At 50.0% G+C, this 16,578-nt stretch overlaps 1 protein-coding gene across 1 annotated transcript in view; it reads right to left on the bottom strand.

The window, feature by feature from the left end:
* Duox (dual oxidase) overlaps nt 1-16,578 on the bottom strand; it is a 303,578-nt gene that overhangs the window by 134,231 nt on the left and 152,769 nt on the right. Inside the window, exons 5-7 of the mRNA XM_077697674.1 lie at nt 8,352-8,553; nt 4,529-4,695; nt 1,899-1,959 (exon numbers count right to left, since the gene is read on the bottom strand). Coding sequence (XP_077553800.1) covers nt 1,899-1,959; nt 4,529-4,695; nt 8,352-8,553 — 430 coding nt within the window. The remainder of the gene's footprint in view (nt 1-1,898; nt 1,960-4,528; nt 4,696-8,351; nt 8,554-16,578) is intronic.

Raw genomic sequence — 16,578 nt, 5'->3', positions numbered from 1 at the left:
GGGACTTCTCTTCTTTTTGTGCTTGCTTTTCCTCCCGCACGTTCCGGCGTTGCACTGCCACTTCTTTTCGCTTACTATCGTAAAAAACAACCCTACAAGGGTCCCTATCTAAATGAAGGCGAGCGGTGCCGCTTAATTACGTATACTTTGCCTCAAATGTACCTGCAGTTTTGTCTGCGCTAAACAACGGGGAGATGTATGACCAGCGCCAGCGGTTGACGAGTTTGAAACGCCCTAAACCGCTTGGCTTTCGAAGCCTCCGTGGGACGCCGCTACGGCGGCACGCCGTGGTGCTCTACTTGGTTCCAGCGAGTGAGCTACGACGACAAGGCAAAGCCCCAAAATGATCTGCACTTAAAAGAACAGAACTCCCGCTCGCGCAGTTTCAGGAAAGGGCACGCGGGCACTGAGAAGGCAGGAAATTTGAATTGCTTTGGGTGGTAGCAGTGAGCGAACGGCGCTACAGCCCATTATGGTGAATCACTGCTCTACACTTCCGACGGCGTTCACGTTGAGGGAACGGCTTTAATTTTTTCCCTTCACCCACGATCATTCATGATGATCGTCAGAGAAAGTTGGCTTTCCTGCAGGGCATATCGGAGTCCAACGTCATCGGCAAGGCTTCAATTTAATGAAGCACCATTTGCTTACTTGTCCAGAAGATTCTTCGCACTCGACCCCCTGTATAACCCGTGACGCTTCTGAAGGCGGGCCAAACCGGCGTAGGTGCTTGTGAGTCTACCACCCATGAACCCCACGCGCTGACAACACGGGCAGGCACATCTTGTGTACAGCGTGTCCGCATATACTGCACTCATGCCGGGACGTCACCCAACATTACCGCCCTCCCACCCCCTCCCCCAGCCAAGGATGCCCAGACCTTCCCACACACGAAACCTCAGCTCTTTTAGATGCGACTGCATCTCATTCACTCGCCTTGTCCCTGCATCCGGCGTTGGCGTTGTTGAAGGCGTCCGCCCCTCCCCCATTGTCCTCGCCGCGTGAGCTGCGCTCTCCGCCGCTCACCCGCTCTCCTCTCCGATAGCGAACATTCTCTCGCGAGGGGCATTGGATTGGATTCGAATGGATTGACTTGGCTTGGCTTGGATTTGGATTGGATTGGGTTAAAGTGGATTGTGTTAAATTAAATTGTGTTAAATTGTGTTGGGTTAAAGCGGATTGCGTCATACCCGCGGCAGACGCACTGGCGCCGGCGCGTCCCCTCACCGTTATGCGCGCTATAAAACGCGGTGCCTGCGCCGCTCCGCTCCATCGTTCCAGCGCCGTTCCTCCGCTGTCCAATGCTGCAACGTGAACCCCTATGCGTCGCATCTGCACAGGGGTTCCCGCGAGGGGAGGTGGGAGATTTTTCCTCTCCCAGCTGTCCCTTGCGTGACGTGACCGATACATTCTATCACGCCCTCTGTGCATGCCCGTGCGACTCTTACCCCACCCCTAGGAACAGGGGTGTTCGGTCCGGCAAGGACTGCTCTCCGGGCGGGCTCCCAACGTCGCGGCAGCCCTCTGGGCCACTAACACTCTACCACCCTAAAACCATAATTCCAAATAGAAGTGCTTTACCTCTCTCAGCAAAATTTCACGCACCAAGTGCCGAAAGTGGGCAACAATTGATTGATTTGTGGGGTTTAACGCGCCGGCGCAACGCAGGCGATGAGGCGCGCCGTAGTGGAGGGCTCCGGATTAATGTCAACCACCTGGGGATCTTTATCGTGCGCCGAAATCTCGCACACACGGGCGTTTTTGCTTTTCGCCTCCATCAGAAAAGCGGCCGCCGCGGCCGGGAATCGAACCCGCGACCTTGTGCTCAGCAGCGCAACGCCTTAGCCACTGAGCTACCGCGGCGGGTAAAAGTGGGCAACAAACACATGCGGACTGACCTGTGTATTCTGTGACATTCTCGTCCAGAAGCACTGGCACGTACTCGTACATGATGACATTCTGCGCAGAGAGAATGGGGAGCCAGATTAGCCTCAGCTCCGCCGCCACGCGCTTGGGGAGGGGATGACACAAAGCAATGGCGCAGCAAAGGCATGCAAGCCATAACGACCAGGCCATTTTCGGTCGTCTGGCGCAAGTTGCACCGCAGCATTGGCATGCCCCGGGATGAGCAGCATGGCCACCAAACGGCGGCCTGTGCGGCCCCAGTGGGGCACTGATGTCTCAGGACCGGCAGCCCGTCGCTATGGCGGCCCGAGGGAACGCGAGCGACACCTCGGGTGCTGATTACGAGCGTTCATGCTGCCCGTTCGGAGAGCGCCGATTCAGCGTTCAGCGGAGAAATGAAGTAGCCACACCTCGTTGCGCTAGTCAGCGACGTTGGCCTACGCACCATGGAAGAGCGCTAAGAAACCAATGTTGGGCGACGTTCTGTGATAAAGCCGTTCAAGCGTGGAAACGTTTCCAAACTTGAAACTGCGTAAAGCCCGAGCCGCTAAGCGAAGGACAGGGCTGCGTTAGAATGTCCTTCGTTTCGCCGCTCATAGTGTTTAAGCACAACACGAACGTAAGCTATACTACGCTCGTAACCTTTCAATGTTTCGCTTTCATGCGACAGCATTGGTTAACATTGGTGGAAGATCCAGCCTCCGTCACTCACGAAATCGCTGACGGACTCATATTCGCACTGGCTGACGCACGGCAGACACAAAGGCGGACTTCTCCTACAATAATAAACATCTTTACAAGTGCTTGAGATAACGCCCCCTCTCTCTATAAGCACAGAGTCTAATTGAATTGAAAAAATTGGCGCAGCTTGCACTAGTAGTGCAGGGCTGGAGAAAGAGAGCTAACGGCCGTGGTCGGAGATCCGGCTGTTGCCCCTCACATTTATTTACGAACTTGCCGCTGAATGTTCTCCGAGACGGGTAAGCCCGAAGCATTTCGTCCGCAGGCTTTCGCAACACTCCCACAGTGGAACGTGTTAGCACGCGTGTGAGCACGACAAAGTCCAAAGCTAACGCACGCGCTATACGAACCGAAAGGAAGTGATGTGCGTCCGGACTGCCATGATTGCTCAGTCGGGTAGACGCTGGTTTCACAACGCGAGGGCCAGGTTCGATTCCGGCCACAGGAAGGGCTTTTGTTTTCAATTTGTAGCACATGTTATTGTTCCCCACCGCTAGTGACACCGTACCCCTCGAGCCTTCGGGGTGGGCCACCACTGGTTAGGTTGCCGGATTCACGGCGTCAATGTCCCGGCTTCCATTCCCGCGACCTCCATAACCATATTTTTAAAACGAAGCTTTCGTGTCCTTAGCGATGCCGTTGTACGCCAACACGCCCACTCAACACGGCATAAGTAGGCACAACATGGGCGAATGGCCATGCAAGCCTCTCAGTGATAGTAAACGCAAGAGGTAGAAAGCGCCGTAGAGGCACAACAAAAATTGGCCCCGTTTCTGGTCTTTTCGCTGAGAATGTCGACAAAAGACGATAGTCTTCCACCTCCTCTACCCCGCGATTTCGTCACTTTATTCCCCTCTAACATTCCACGGTCTTCTTGTCCCGTCTTTCTCCCTCCCGCAATTTCCTCAAGCCAATTAAATATTCCCGCATTCCACTGATACCGCCATCTACTCGAATTTTTCGTTGCTGTTAAACTTGGAACACTTGGAACACTGCCACGATGTAGCGCACACAGTCTCTTTTTGTGTTTTGGGATGAACATAGTGCTTTCAACAAGTATTTTTTATTTTATATCGCAAACATGAAGCACACATTTATTTTGGATTAAAAGGACACTGGGAGTACCAACTGTGGATAGGTGTTTTTCCTCAAACACTCCTAATGTTTTCTTTTTGCTGGACGATGTTGGGAGATATGAAGTTTGTTTTCATGTTAAGTGCTTAGTAAAGGTTTCGCGTATGAAAACTTCTAGTTCAAGAATCCTTTTGACCAGATGCCTTGTCCGAGACAGCAATAGACAGACAGAAAGACAGACCAAAATTTTCGGGCCTAAGGAGCCCGGCAGAGACCATCGTCTTTAGATGATGATGCGACAGTGAGAGAACCGGAGACGTGAACACGCTGCGTGTCACAGGCTACTTGCGCTGCAAGCTTCATCAGTGCGGTGTATACGGCGAAGGACTCTGAACGGACTCTGAACGGCGTCTGCATGCATCAACGGCGGCTGTAGAACATGGCGGCTCGCAGTTGCGTCCTTAACGGCGAATGCTTTGGTGGGAGGCGGAATCTCAGAAATTATTATATTTATGAACTTTGTATGTGGTAACTCAGCGAACTCGCGGTAGCATTACCCTAAATCTCCAATAAATATTTCCCGGTCACCTGTCTCTGAGTTCACGGTTTATATATCAGATAAGAGAGTTATTACACTGATGCTAGTTCCAGCACAGTGGGCAGCATTCCACGTGTTGAGCAGACCGGGGTCACCATTTGGCCCCGCAGGCAACCGCTATAAACTACGTCTCATGCGTATCAGGGCGGCTTCTAGATGTCATGCTTGATCCGCCTGCTTCCTGCGGAGGCGCGTTGCCGGCAGACTGACCTGAAGAGTGGCGATGACGCGTCTCCTGGCGTGCAGGAAGATGTCTTCGTCCGCCCAGTCTGGATGCTCGGACTTGATGCGCAGGGCTTGCACGTTGTGGTAGCGGAAGAAGAGAATGCCGAATGCCAGCAAACCCGGGTTCTGGTTTGTCCGGGGGTCACCCAGAACTGATGCCAGAACAAGAGGGAAAAAAGTTTGTGTTTGATTAGGGGGAGCGCTGAAGCAAGCAAAACTTTGACGCCCCGTAGCAGCTACATTTCAACAGCTGAACAACAAGGTTCGCCGGCAGAACGGTTTGAACTTTTTGCAGCAAAGCTGTTTCCGGTTAGTGTTTCCCGCATTTGTTCTGCGTGTCAAAAAAATTGGGTCGCCAATTTCATGCGAAACCTCTTTATTCTGAACAAAAGCTTACACGTCTCATCCCTTGCATACGCATTTCGAGTAGAGTGTCAATAGGCCCAATTTAAAAAGAAACAGTATACTCTCAGAATAAAGGTTCCCGAAATATTTGCCGCTGTGAGACCCGTGTCTGTCGTGTCTACGTTCGCACCCGGTGAGTGTCCCTGTCGGTGCACCAAGCGCCTGACTGCCTGCTTTCCCCCCGCAGGATCCTCCGGGCGGGAGACCCAGCCTCCCGACAAGCTGCCGTTCGACATTTTGAATTTCCTTTTAAAACAAAGCTTTCTGTGCGTCCCTGATGGCGATGTAGTTTCGCCAAAACGCACAACAGCCACCTTTTCGCAACGTGTCTCTACAAAGCCAAACCAACGTCGTGATGGGGCTCCAAAAAACCAAGCGTGTCAAGAAAAAATCGGAGCACCTTCGTGCTGCGACAAGGGTGGTAGAAACGCGAAGCTTTCTTCCACCGCGAACCGAATCGAATCAAAGTGCAATCTCTTGATAGGATTCGTTTGTTGCTGTCTGAGAATTGTCTTTGAAAATGGCGATGATACCCTCGAAGTGTTTGCCACATACCCAGTCAGGGGAATTGCCTGTTTCACTGTGCACCTGCGCTGAATGTGCATTTGCGGATGCCCATTGTGTAAGCTGGCTTTCCTGCAGTGCGTCTTGGGCGTATTTTGCACTTCTACTTTGGACATTGAAGATTGGATTTCGACGAGAGAGAGAGAGAGAGAGAGAGAGAGAGAGAGAGAGAGAGAGAGAGAGAGAGAGAGAGAGAGAGAGAGAGAGAGAGAGAGCAAAGGTGTTTATTGCGAAAAGCGATGAGGAGGAGTCCTCAGTTAAAGACCCCTAGAGCTTTAGAGAGCCCCGCGTTTCAACCATCTTCCACTTCACTGTTGATCATCATTATCGTCAAAGAAAGTTGCTTGGCTACGGGGTCAAAATCAGTGAGTCAAAGAACGCTTCTCTTTAAAATCCAAACTGCTTCAACCATGTCGGAATGGCGAACTAGGATAAATGTCGGTCCCTTGGCACGGGGGACCCATATTCGATGCCGACAACACGAAGCGTTCCTTTTTCTTGAGGCGCTTGTGGAAAGTTGACATTCCTGTGCTGCATTTTGCCGTGCGAAGGACACCCTCAGTTAAGCATTGAAAGCTTTTCTTTAAAATCCCTTCCCGTTGTCGGAATCAAACTTGGGTACCTCGCGTTATGAATTCGACGTCTATCCCACTTGGCCGTTCGCACACAGTATGAAAGCGAACCGCATCTAGGTGGCCTAAAGTAAATTACTGTAGATTACGGTGGATTGAGATCAAGGCGTTTTTTTTAAGAACTGAAATTTAACCGCATCGAGTAAAAAGATGGCCGCAGAATGCCGAAGCCAATTATTACTGCTGTACACCACTAAAAAATCTTTCCATACGGACTCGAAATATTTTTCTTTCTCTGTGGTATGTTTATGTTACACAGGGAATACCTGTTATGGGCGGATTTCTTTAGGTTCCGTCGGCAAAAGCATCATTAGCCAAAGGTGGCTACAAAAGAATACTGAAATTGGAAGGCTGTGACGAGCAAATTACACAGTGCTGCTCCGAGGTGCCTTCCGAAAGGCTTCCATGAACGAAGGAAAGAGTAAAAGGTTTGTCGGAATTGCTGCACGGGACATTTGATGTACTTAAGGGCAGTATACTCACACGGATAGGGTTGCTTTACGTGTGTGAAGCGTATACTCCTGTACATAGTACTCATTGCAAACGACGTTTTATTATGGCGAAAGCTCTACCACGCCATGTCTCACAAATTCATTGGTCGCGTCATAATGACCTTGAGCCGCCGGGGTGCAAGTATGAAAGGTCTGACGCCACGCCAGTTGATCCGCTGCACAGATGCCCTGCAGGTGCGCTCGCTCGGAACCTCGCTTACGCGGTACGCCTATAACGGCTGCTTCGGCGCCGCTTAACCGCTCAGTTTCGCCATGGATGGCGCGTCGTCTGGAACACCCGCGCGTCCGCCCCAGCTTTCGCTCGGCATAACTAGGTTCACATATGTTAGGTCTGACCCGTTTTTCGGCAAAATACTGAAGCTGCCTGCCCAGTCATGTCGGTTTCAGGGTGCCACAAGAAGCAATCCTAACGCCTCAAGCAAATATCGCACGCTCAGGAAATAGTCATCGCGGCAACATGAAGCAGAATAAAAATTCCCATAATTTTGCACAGGTGTGTGCAGGCCTCCTATCTTCTATTATTCGTACCCACAGGCATTCCAGGAGCAGCCCTATGTAGGCGACTGCTTTTAATGACGCCGTCCGCACCCATTCCGAGTTTCACCCGTGTTTTCGTGAACTCAGGTGCCATGGTTTTTTTTTTTTTTGTTTTTAAATAAACGCGAGCTCCTAATACTTAGATGCTCATTTGTCAGCATTATGTGCCCGTGATAAGCTTGACACGTACGCAACGCTGCTTTTGCGACGCAGAAAGTCGTATGTATGAACCAGCTAATGGGCTGGGAGTGGGATGAGTGTCATTTTCGTTTCACGCCCCCATGGTCGCTCTCATCATCATCGTCAGCAGCAGCAGCAGCAGCAGCAGCATCATTCTATCTAAGCCCACTGCAGGGCAAAGGCCTCTTCCATAGATCTCCAATTATCCCGGTCCTGTGCTAACTGCGACAAATTTATTCCCAGAAGCTTCTTGATCTCATCTGCCCATCAAACTTTCTGCCGCCCCCTGCCACGCTTGCATGCCTTCTCAAGGGACCCACTTTGTTACCCTTAATGACCAGCGGTTATCTTGTCTTCGCATTGCAGGGCCTGCCCACACCCATTTCTTCTCCTTAAATTAGAACAATATGTCCTTAACACGCACTTCTTCCCTGACCCACTCCGCTCGTTTCTTGTCTCTTCATGTTACACCTATTATGTTCCTTTCCATTGCCCGCTGAGTCGTCCGCAATTCAAGTTGAACCCTGAGCCTCCAAGTTTCTGCACCGTAGGTGAGTAACGGTAATATGCAGCTGTCATAAACTTTATTCTTCCGGGTCAATTGTGGGCTGCCATTCATTATCTGAGAATGTCTGCCGAATGCACTCCCCCCCCCCCCCCCCCCCCATTCTTATCCTTGTAATTATCTCTGCCTCATGGTTGGGATCTGGGGTCACAACTTCGCCTAAGAAGATATATTCGCTTACCACCTCCACGGACTCGCCACCTATCTCAAACTGCTGTGCTCTCCCGATGTTTTTGAGCATTACTTTAGTTATCTGCATATTAATTTTTAGGTTTTTCGAGTGCGGTAAGCATGCTTTGCCATTCGTCCCCCGAGCTACTTAGCAAGGCAACGTGGTCTCGTGCAGTCACGAGTCCCCAAGGAGCGAAGCCCGGTGAGCTGGCGCCGGTTCGGCGACTGGGAAAGGAACTCACTGAACATCCGCTCGGGGTTCATGACGCCCAGGTAGCGGGCTGGCGGAGAATTGAAGAGCGGCACTCGTTCCTTGTTCTTGGGCGGCAGGCGCGCCTCTGCGACGCGGAAGGTGCCGTTCTCGAACGAGCGCATCGTGTTCGCCCACGTCTCGCTCGTGCTGTACACGTACGACGCGTCGATCCAACTCGTGGCCAGGTTCGTCTGCAAACACAGTGCAGAAACATCTTTTCACCACGCACCGGGGAAACCGCGCGGACACTCTGGCGACACTGACTTGTCAGCATGAAGTCGTAATTTATCAGGAAGTTTCGACAAAGCGCAAAATAGTTAACCAGGCCTGGTCAAGTTGGCCTAATAGCTATATCGAGGAATTGAAGTATTCGCGCCACTTCCTTGGATAGTCGAATTGGACAGGTGCCCCCAAAGCATACGCTGACAAGCGCTCTATGATTGGCGCCAGCTTCACCAAGCATATCAGCGTATTTTTATAACGTCGACGCTTCTACCTTGCCAGCAAGATCATATGCCGTGCGGCGCTGAGAAAAGGTGTACCAGGTTGCGGGCTATATCAACACTTCACGCTGCTGAAATCGCGAACTTCGCGAGAAACTAGCCAACGGGACCGACGAGGTTCAGAAAAACTGTCGTATTGCCGCGTATTGCCGCGCGATTCTCGCGAAGAAGAAACTTCGCGAGAATCGCGTGGGCCGTTAATACAGCACGACGTATGACCGTGGTAACGCTGAAAGCTCAGCACAGCATGTTGTTTGGCTAGTTAGTGTTGCATCTCTACGAAGAAAAACTGCGCGTAGAGGAAGGGACTAAGATGAAGGAGAGATAACAAGTGCCGACTCAGCACTTGTGAACCTAATACCGCTTACAGCGCATTCGTTAAAATAAGATATACGACCAGTAACCCAGAAAGGATGTTTTATTTAAAACATCTAAACCAGAAATCACGATGAATGTCGCAGCAGCCAGGCATGTTTTCGCAACGACGTTATTAGCGCAGCACTCAATGTAAGCAAAACATAGCCGGAATTAGAGTTTTGAACAAGCAATAAAAACTAAAATCTCCCAAGAGCAAAACAATTTACACCACAAGTAGGGAGTATATATGTGGACGCATTATTGTACTCCCCTCGCCAGTCGATGGAGTAGAAGAGATGGTGCAGAACCCTTACACTCTATTTCCGGGGTTACGTTCTAACTTTGGTACATCTTCAATCCACAAAAGCCTCCAGGAACGGGTAATAGTCTGGAAGCGGGTGGGAGCCGTGGTAGTCCTATGTTCCGTTCGCGAATGGGCACAGAAGGTCAATTGAATAGTGGCCTATTCTAAAATGAAATGAGTGAGCAGTACGATACCTTACGTGTACACTTATCGGTGCATCACCGGGCAAGATTGCTCGTCGATAGTGCGGCCGTGCTGCTTCGATCTGTTTAGAACCGTGCATGCTCCCGGTAACGAAGAGACATAACACTCGTCGTTGCAAAGCTTATCAACAGTATTCGCGTGAACAGATATGCACGGTTTAAACTCTCGTTCTAGCGAGCCGAGCTGCTCTCAGCTGCAGAGACGGAGCATGTCCCGTCGGCACAATAGCGCAACAGTGGCCGCCAAAATAGCCAAAATAGCCAAACACTGGCCGCCTCTCGGTGTGCAACGTTTTTTTGGAGGGTAGCAACACTTACTCTAGCGTTCGGGCCAATGTACGTGTTCTTTTATCTTTTTTCATGGAAAGGACGAGCAATGCAAGGTAATAGAAACGCTCGTATGTGCTCCTATCACGCGAGGAACGGCCGCTAACCGCAGGAGAGTAACAGCGCAGACTGCGTTGCTCACAGTCAACGACCACACACTGGTGTCCTACCATCCTTTGATTTCTTTTTTTTTTTTCGAGCTGTTGCAAGAGTGCTGTCAACTGCAAAAGTCTCGAACCAGCAGGCAGAACGTACACAACGGGTATATTTCCTTGGTCGGGAATTTCGGGAGATATGGGTGCATGTTTCATAATAGGCAGGGTCTTAACAGGAGGGGGGAAGGCATTTGTGATGGGGTCATTACCGGGGCGTGGCATTCGTCACTTAGTAACCTGATAGTTTTGTGTGGCTGCGTGCGTGCGTGCATGCGCGTACTTGTGCCTGTGTGTCGCATGTGGTGCTGGCGGGAGTAAAGGGGCATTGAAGAATGCTGGATGCAGCCAGGGCGGAAGCTGGACGCAAAATGAGCAATATAGATGACGGTGGTGCTAAGAACCCACAGAAAGCGTGTAAAGAGAAGTGAAAATTAAACAACCTCCGCCCCTTTCTACTGTTTGCGCCAGAGCTGCACACAAGCAAGTCAAAATTTGGTATGCGATTATTGAACAATTGTCGCAAATCAGGATAGACCACGACGGCAACGTGGTGCGAGCCCCCGAAGTTTTTATTCCTCTTGAGAGGATGAAGAGCAGGAATAAACGTCTGTGTGAAGCAGTTCGCCTTGGGGAAGAGTCCTTATTGCAGGACCCCTTGAGACCGTCGGGCTTCTTGGGCTCTCTGCACCAGCCAAGCTGGTCGTCAGGGTCCGAGCTGGACAGTGCTCTCCCCAGGTGCTCAGGTGAGGGGAGGGGCAGGGGTTCTTATCGTAGCCCCACACAATATGGTAAAGCGTGCCCGGAGCCTTACAGAAGCGGCATTGCGAGGAGTACAGGAAGGGGGACAGAATTTGGGCTCTAGTGTGGTGGGGAAAGGTGCTGGTTTAGAAGCCTCGAAGGTCGCGCTTTAGTCCTTTTGTGAGGTATATGTGTGGAGGAGGGTACATTTTTCGCTGCAGGTGGTAGTGCTGTGTGATTTCTTTGTAGGACAAGAGGGGAGAGACACCCCACCGCTCGCCGAACTTCTGACTAGGGCGGCGTGTCAGATCGCGGGCATGCTGATGGGCAGCTTCGTTTCCGGGCCCGTCGGCATGGCCGGCAGCCACAATATTCCTTACGCGGTGTTATGGAGGATGCTGGGAGTTTTTTACGTGGTGAGACGATCAGCAGTTAAGATTTTTGCGGCGAACACGCTAGACCACACTGTCGTGTGTATTCAATGACAATGACGGCCGCCTGTTGTAGGTTCGTCTCTATTTCCACCATTGACCCATGAGTGTCCGATATGGCGATGTCATCCATGGCGTATGCCGGTAAGGCATCCAGGATCGCAGGGAGGCCTATGAGAGCTATATTAATTAGTGGGTGGTAAATAACCGTTTGCCTATCAAAGACGCCTCCTAAGGACATCTCAGTCAAGCCTACCATTTCTCCGTATTCTTCCCTTTGGAATAAATCCGAGTTTGCCTCGCAGGACACATCTTCAGGGCACAAAATGCCATTGAAAGTCACTTTTTAGCACTGCACCAATTCTCTGGCTTCGTAGTAACTCTATCTTAAAATCGAGAGTAATATCATGCACAAAAAACTCTGAATGGTGCTCTGACTTTGGACGTGTAGCCAAATATCTACAAGGAAGGTGCCTTGGTTGACAATTACTTGACACAAGCAGCCAGGTTAACCAACGACGCCGGGGATCTGCTGTCCTGGGAAATTTGGCATATCTGAAGTTACAATTCTAAGAAGCAAACATTTTCCCGACGTGGAGTAATTATTACTTTCATTTTTATTTATGTTAGGTGTTGCTCTAATCGACAAGAGTGCCGCAATTGCTGGTGATAGAAAATATTCTGCGGGTGTGTGTATGTTTTAATCATCATCATCACCATCATCATCACAAGCCTATCTACGCCCACCGCAGGTGAAAGGCCTTCCTATTATTCTTCAATTATGCCGGATCTGTGCTAAGTGCGACCAATTTATCCCCGCAAACTTCGTGATCTCATCTTGCCATGATCTCATTTGTGTGTATGTATATGTGTAAAATAGTTCCCAAAGAGTGATGAAGGTATGGCTGCTATAGTCATCAAGCGCAGTTAACTGTATATAGTAGACAACAATGTTACACCGGATTCACAGCTTTACCACTGAAGTCACCTGCGAAGCGTGGCGAGCTGTGCTTCAATAGAACAAAAAATGCGCATAAATTAAGCGAATTCTGTACTTAACGGCATCATTTATTACACCGCCTCTTTAATTGTGATTTTGTAAAATCAGATATCATTATTTAAAGAGACGCTGAAGTGAACTTGTCAAGCTTCCGTTTTTGCTTGGGCTGCGTAGACTGGCTCACATTAACACATTTGCATCAATTATCTGGTTGATAAGTCGGTAATTATTTTATAAATCACGAAAGAAGAAAAACTGCAATGCGCGCTTTGCGGCAGCCGCACCAACTAAAGGCTGTGACGTCGGGAGGAGGTGCACAGTGATTGGGCGATGTCCAAGATTAGCATTCGAAGAAGTTTCGGTTTCGGTTCTGTAGCACAACCTGCTTGACATCCGACGGCATCGTTGGACGGGCATTCTCGATATCGCAATAATCGTCATACCGCGCTTATGCCATGTTGCACGTTGTCTGTAAAATGGCTAAGATAGGCCTCCCACGATGGCTTGGAATCGTAGCAATGACCAGCCGAGGCCTACGCAGTGGATGAACGCCCTCCGCGTCACCACAGATGCTCAAATGCCGTGCGCTTTTGCCCCATATTTGGAGCTTGCCTCACTCATGCCTGTATCGTAAAAAGTATGTTTGCACCAGGCCAATGGCCTGTTACCACTGCCCGCAAGCAGTCAGTGCTTATGGCAACAGCACGCCAACGAGAACTCTCTACCGCGTCAATGTGAGCCTGCGCGCGTTCTGCGAACTCGTTCGTGGAGCGGTCAACGTTACGGCCCAAATATGGTAAACTCAGTATAGAAAGCATCTGCCGTATAATCGTATATAGTCGTATAGACACTTCAGCCAGCACGATCACAGGCAGACAGCGCGGCCGTGTCGTTTAAATCTGTTTACTTTGGTGATAGGTGTTGTCAAACCCTGCTGCTAACAGAGAGACAGTGCTCGCCGTTGCACGAATTGCAATATTTATCTGCTCCGCTTTGCTTGCGCACATATAGACGATTAAACTACTCATACCAGCGCACTAGCGATTCCGACTGCAGCGACTCAACTTGCCCTGGCGGCACGACTTGCTGCGCGGATGTAAACGACCTCCGTGCTATGAACGCAGTGCGGCCGGTGACGCGGTGCGGCTGGAGCTTCAAGCCTCGCCTTGGGCCATCGTTTCTGTAGCGTGAGCTACACTAGCCGAGGTTGAGCAGTTTCGTGTGCTGCGCACGACGCGTTTATCGTTTTCGCCGACCTCCGTTCCGCACGTGGCGGCCCGGTCCACTTGATGGCCGCGCGTGGAACCGATGGCTCGTGCATCGCAGCAATATAGCGGGGCGTTCGCCAGTGTGGTATAGCCATGGAGAAGGAGAGCGAAACAGCGCACAGCTGGCGCGTCTGAGCCGCCGCAGTAGCCGAGCCTGCACTAGATTGGACTGGATTGGGCGGGATTGGATTGCATTGGATTAGATTGGACTGGAAATCGTTTTACACGAGTAAGTATGCTAATCAGCTAATCCTACAGAACTAGGAAACCTAAGAATAACTAGCTCAACCTTAGCTCGCCTTACGTATACCCTGGCATAGCCGAGCTGAGCCACTGCTAATTTGTTCCTTATTTGAGAAGGACGAGTAATGCCAATTGGTGGAAACATTTTCATGTGCCCCTGTCACACCAGGAACTGCCGCTAACAGCATTTGGATACGGCGACAGCTGTGGACAGCTCGGTGCTAAGTCATCTGTCATCAGTCGATGTGTTTTTCAAACGTTTTGAATAGGGTTGACTGCGAAGTCCCCATACCGCCCACACCACGTGCGCCCACGGGCAAAAAAAAAAAGGCAAACACTGCCGTTTTGTTTTACTTGTTCGGGGGTTTGGGGGGTATGCATTCGCATTCTCGTTTCTAACTGGGCATTCGAGATAAAATCGTTTGTCGCGCGGGGAGTACTTTCAAAGCAAAATCAGGGTTACTTCGTGCTGGCGAAAATCAGCGCAGTCAGACGGAAGTGGGAAGGAAAGTAGAGAGGTCGGGAAAGAGGGTACTCATATTTAAAAAATAGCGTCATGCAAGACGTGAAAGGGAACGCAACCCGCTTGCGTTTTTCTGAACTTCAGGGCAGAGCCGCACACGGGTATTAAAGGCATATAGTGTGGTCCACGACGGCGACGTGGTTCGAACCCGAAATGTTTTTATTCCCTTTCGGATGATAATGAGGGGTCGGTATGGCCACCTAAGTCCGTAAGGCCACCTAATTCAAAAGAAAAATTCACGTCCCTATGGGAGAGAACCGAGTTTGCCATAGCATGACACGAGTCTGCCCGGCATAAAAAGGGAAATCATTTTTTAGAAGTGCAACGCACACGCGCCTGTGCTGGTAATAACTTTATGTCATAATCAAGAGGAAGATCATCCACAAAAATTGACCACATCTTTCCGCGGGGGGAAACCATGGGGTAATGCGACGCATCTGGGCGGTGCTTGTTACGGTTGCGCCGACCATCGCAGTAGCAGACCTGTTACTCCATTCAAATCATCGATGATCACCGGATGTCATCGGAGCGGCGGCGGTGGAGCGACTGAGAGGAGCATCGCAGTTATCGCGTTTATATGTACCGCGCGTTAAGGGTGAGGGGAATGAGAGAGAGTAGCGCATGCGCATGAGTTACTCGAGCGCTTGCGCGCGCTGACGCACAGCTGGCATGGCGAGGGGAGCGAGCGCTAACGCAAGATGGCGCTGCGGTGAGAGCGGCGTTACCGCGCAGCTGGCGTGGCAAGGAGAATGGGGGAGAGGCGTGCGGATGGACGCCGGATGCATGCATGGAGGGACAAGGCGAGTTAAAGAGATGCGTCGCATCTAAAACTGCTTGAATTATCTGACACTCGATTTTGACACGGAGCCTGAAGCTACAAAAAATGCACTGTGGTTTTGCGTGGCGGATACTCCTACAATCACGTTAACATTAACTAAAGCAGGTGTGTGTAGCCTGCAGCGTTAGTAAGTTTGCAAAAATAGCGTTTCAATTTCAACTGTTTTTTGTTGCATGCAATGATAAGTAATTCGGTGCCACGAACGAGGTTTACGTTAGCTAACAAGATTGTAGTAACGGTTGCTGCTATAAATTACCTTATGCAACAACCATGGTTTTCAGCAAGGTCATACATAATATTAAGGTGTCGAATTAAGGACGACTGTATCTCAGTCGCCCATTTTATCACAACCGTAAAAAACAGCGTTTTCTGACAGTGAAGGACTTCCCTGTATGACGAGCTGTGTTATGACAGATGACTATGCATGCTGACGCAAGCTGTAACAAACTAGCTTTGGATGTAACACCATGAGGGTAATGGGTGGAGGTATCTGCAAGTATAATTGAAACAGTGTTTCCTGTCCGGCATGAATTCATTATTTGCTGACACGCGTTTCTTTTGCAGATCCTGATACATGATATAGAATTGAATGACTTCATAGATACTGAGGGAGGGCGGGCTGTGCTGTACAAGGCAAAGCTGCAGTTGTAAAGCAAATTGGCCCCCTCCAGCAGAGTTGAGTATTGCCACGGCTAATCAGCTGCACTTTTTCTATGAAAGTGAGCCACCATGGTAGGGGACAGGCTGTGTAAGGGTTTGAATATTTAACTATGTGCCCACTCACTCGAATAGATGCAAGCTGGCATCTTAAAGAAACAGCAGTTGAGAAAATCATGCAATACCAAAGTGTTTTTCAGACAAAAAGAGAAACACTTGCAGGTGTTACGAAAGAATCCCATGCAACCTCGAAAATGATAACGCACGTTCGTCTCAAACAAGCTTGGCAGGAACTGTCAGGTCGAAATAGACATGAATCATGGTATAATTTCAGAGCATACTTGCAGCGCTGCACTTTTTTTTTTGCATACGAACGTGGAATGAAACCATGGAAAGATTTCTTGCAGGCACATTCAAGGACTGTGCATTTGCTTTCCTTTATACCTAGCCTAATTGGAAATTTTTCTACTGTGTATGGGAACTTGTTCACTCGGCCTCTACTAGGGTGGCTTGATGTCACTTGCGATAACCACGTGGTGAAGTCAGGGCCTGAATTATGAATGACGTAGGAAAATGTAGCTGGTGCGTTTGGTGGGACATATACTGAGCCCGAGAATGCGAGTGTTACCACAGCCATGAGTAAATGCCGCTTGCTAAACGGTTGTTAGA

The sequence above is a fragment of the Haemaphysalis longicornis genome, unplaced genomic scaffold, assembly GCF_048455015.1.
Source record: "Haemaphysalis longicornis isolate Haplotype H1 unplaced genomic scaffold, Haemaphysalis longicornis Haplotype H1 scaffold_2, whole genome shotgun sequence".
NCBI classification, from domain to species: domain Eukaryota; kingdom Metazoa; phylum Arthropoda; class Arachnida; order Ixodida; family Ixodidae; genus Haemaphysalis; species Haemaphysalis longicornis.
This window is presented reverse-complemented; position numbering and strand designations above follow the sequence as displayed.